This window comes from Eimeria mitis, genomic scaffold, assembly GCF_000499745.2.
Source record: "Eimeria mitis Houghton genomic scaffold, Emh_scaff1021, whole genome shotgun sequence".
Lineage (NCBI taxonomy): Eukaryota > Apicomplexa > Conoidasida > Eucoccidiorida > Eimeriidae > Eimeria > Eimeria mitis.
The window spans coordinates 2,039-2,475 of record NW_013567135.1 but is presented as its reverse complement, the minus strand read 5'-3'; the positions used below and the strand labels follow the sequence as shown (position 1 = coordinate 2,475).

Here is a 437-nt window from a genome sequence, read left to right as displayed (position 1 = left end):
GCTGCTGCTGCTGCTGCTGCTGCTGCTGCTGCTGCTGCTGCTGCTGCTGCTGCTGCTGCTGCTGCTCTCACTGGCACTACAGCATGCAACTGCTGTATCCCCTGCAGCAGCAGAAGCAGCAGCAATGTCTGCGTGACTCCAGCGGCCGCTGCTGCTGCTGCTGCTGCTGCTGCTGCTGCTGCTGCTGCAGTTGCAGCCCGCTGTTACAACGGGGCGGCGGTGCGGCATCGCATCGTTGCAGCGCAGCAGCAAAAACAATCGGTTTCTAGCCGTTCCTGTTGCTGCTGCTGCTGCTGCTGCTGCTGCTGCTGCTGGAGAGGCTGTGAGTGCGTCCGCTTGCTGCGGCAGCGAGAGCAGAGCGCGCAGGTGTCTGTACACCCCAACACCCTGCTCACGTTGCTACAAATAACACGGTAGACAATGCTGCTGCCGCTGCT

At 62.0% G+C, this 437-nt stretch overlaps 1 protein-coding gene across 1 annotated transcript in view; it reads right to left on the bottom strand.

Annotated features, from left to right (window-relative positions):
- Positions 1-437, bottom strand: part of EMH_0027710 (protein kinase (incomplete catalytic triad), putative) — a gene marked incomplete at both ends in the record, with an annotated part of 13,546 nt that overhangs the window by 12,739 nt on the left and 370 nt on the right. The window contains one exon of the mRNA XM_013494069.1: positions 3-370. Within this exon, the coding sequence (XP_013349523.1) occupies positions 3-370 (368 nt within the window). The remainder of the gene's footprint in view (positions 1-2; positions 371-437) is intronic.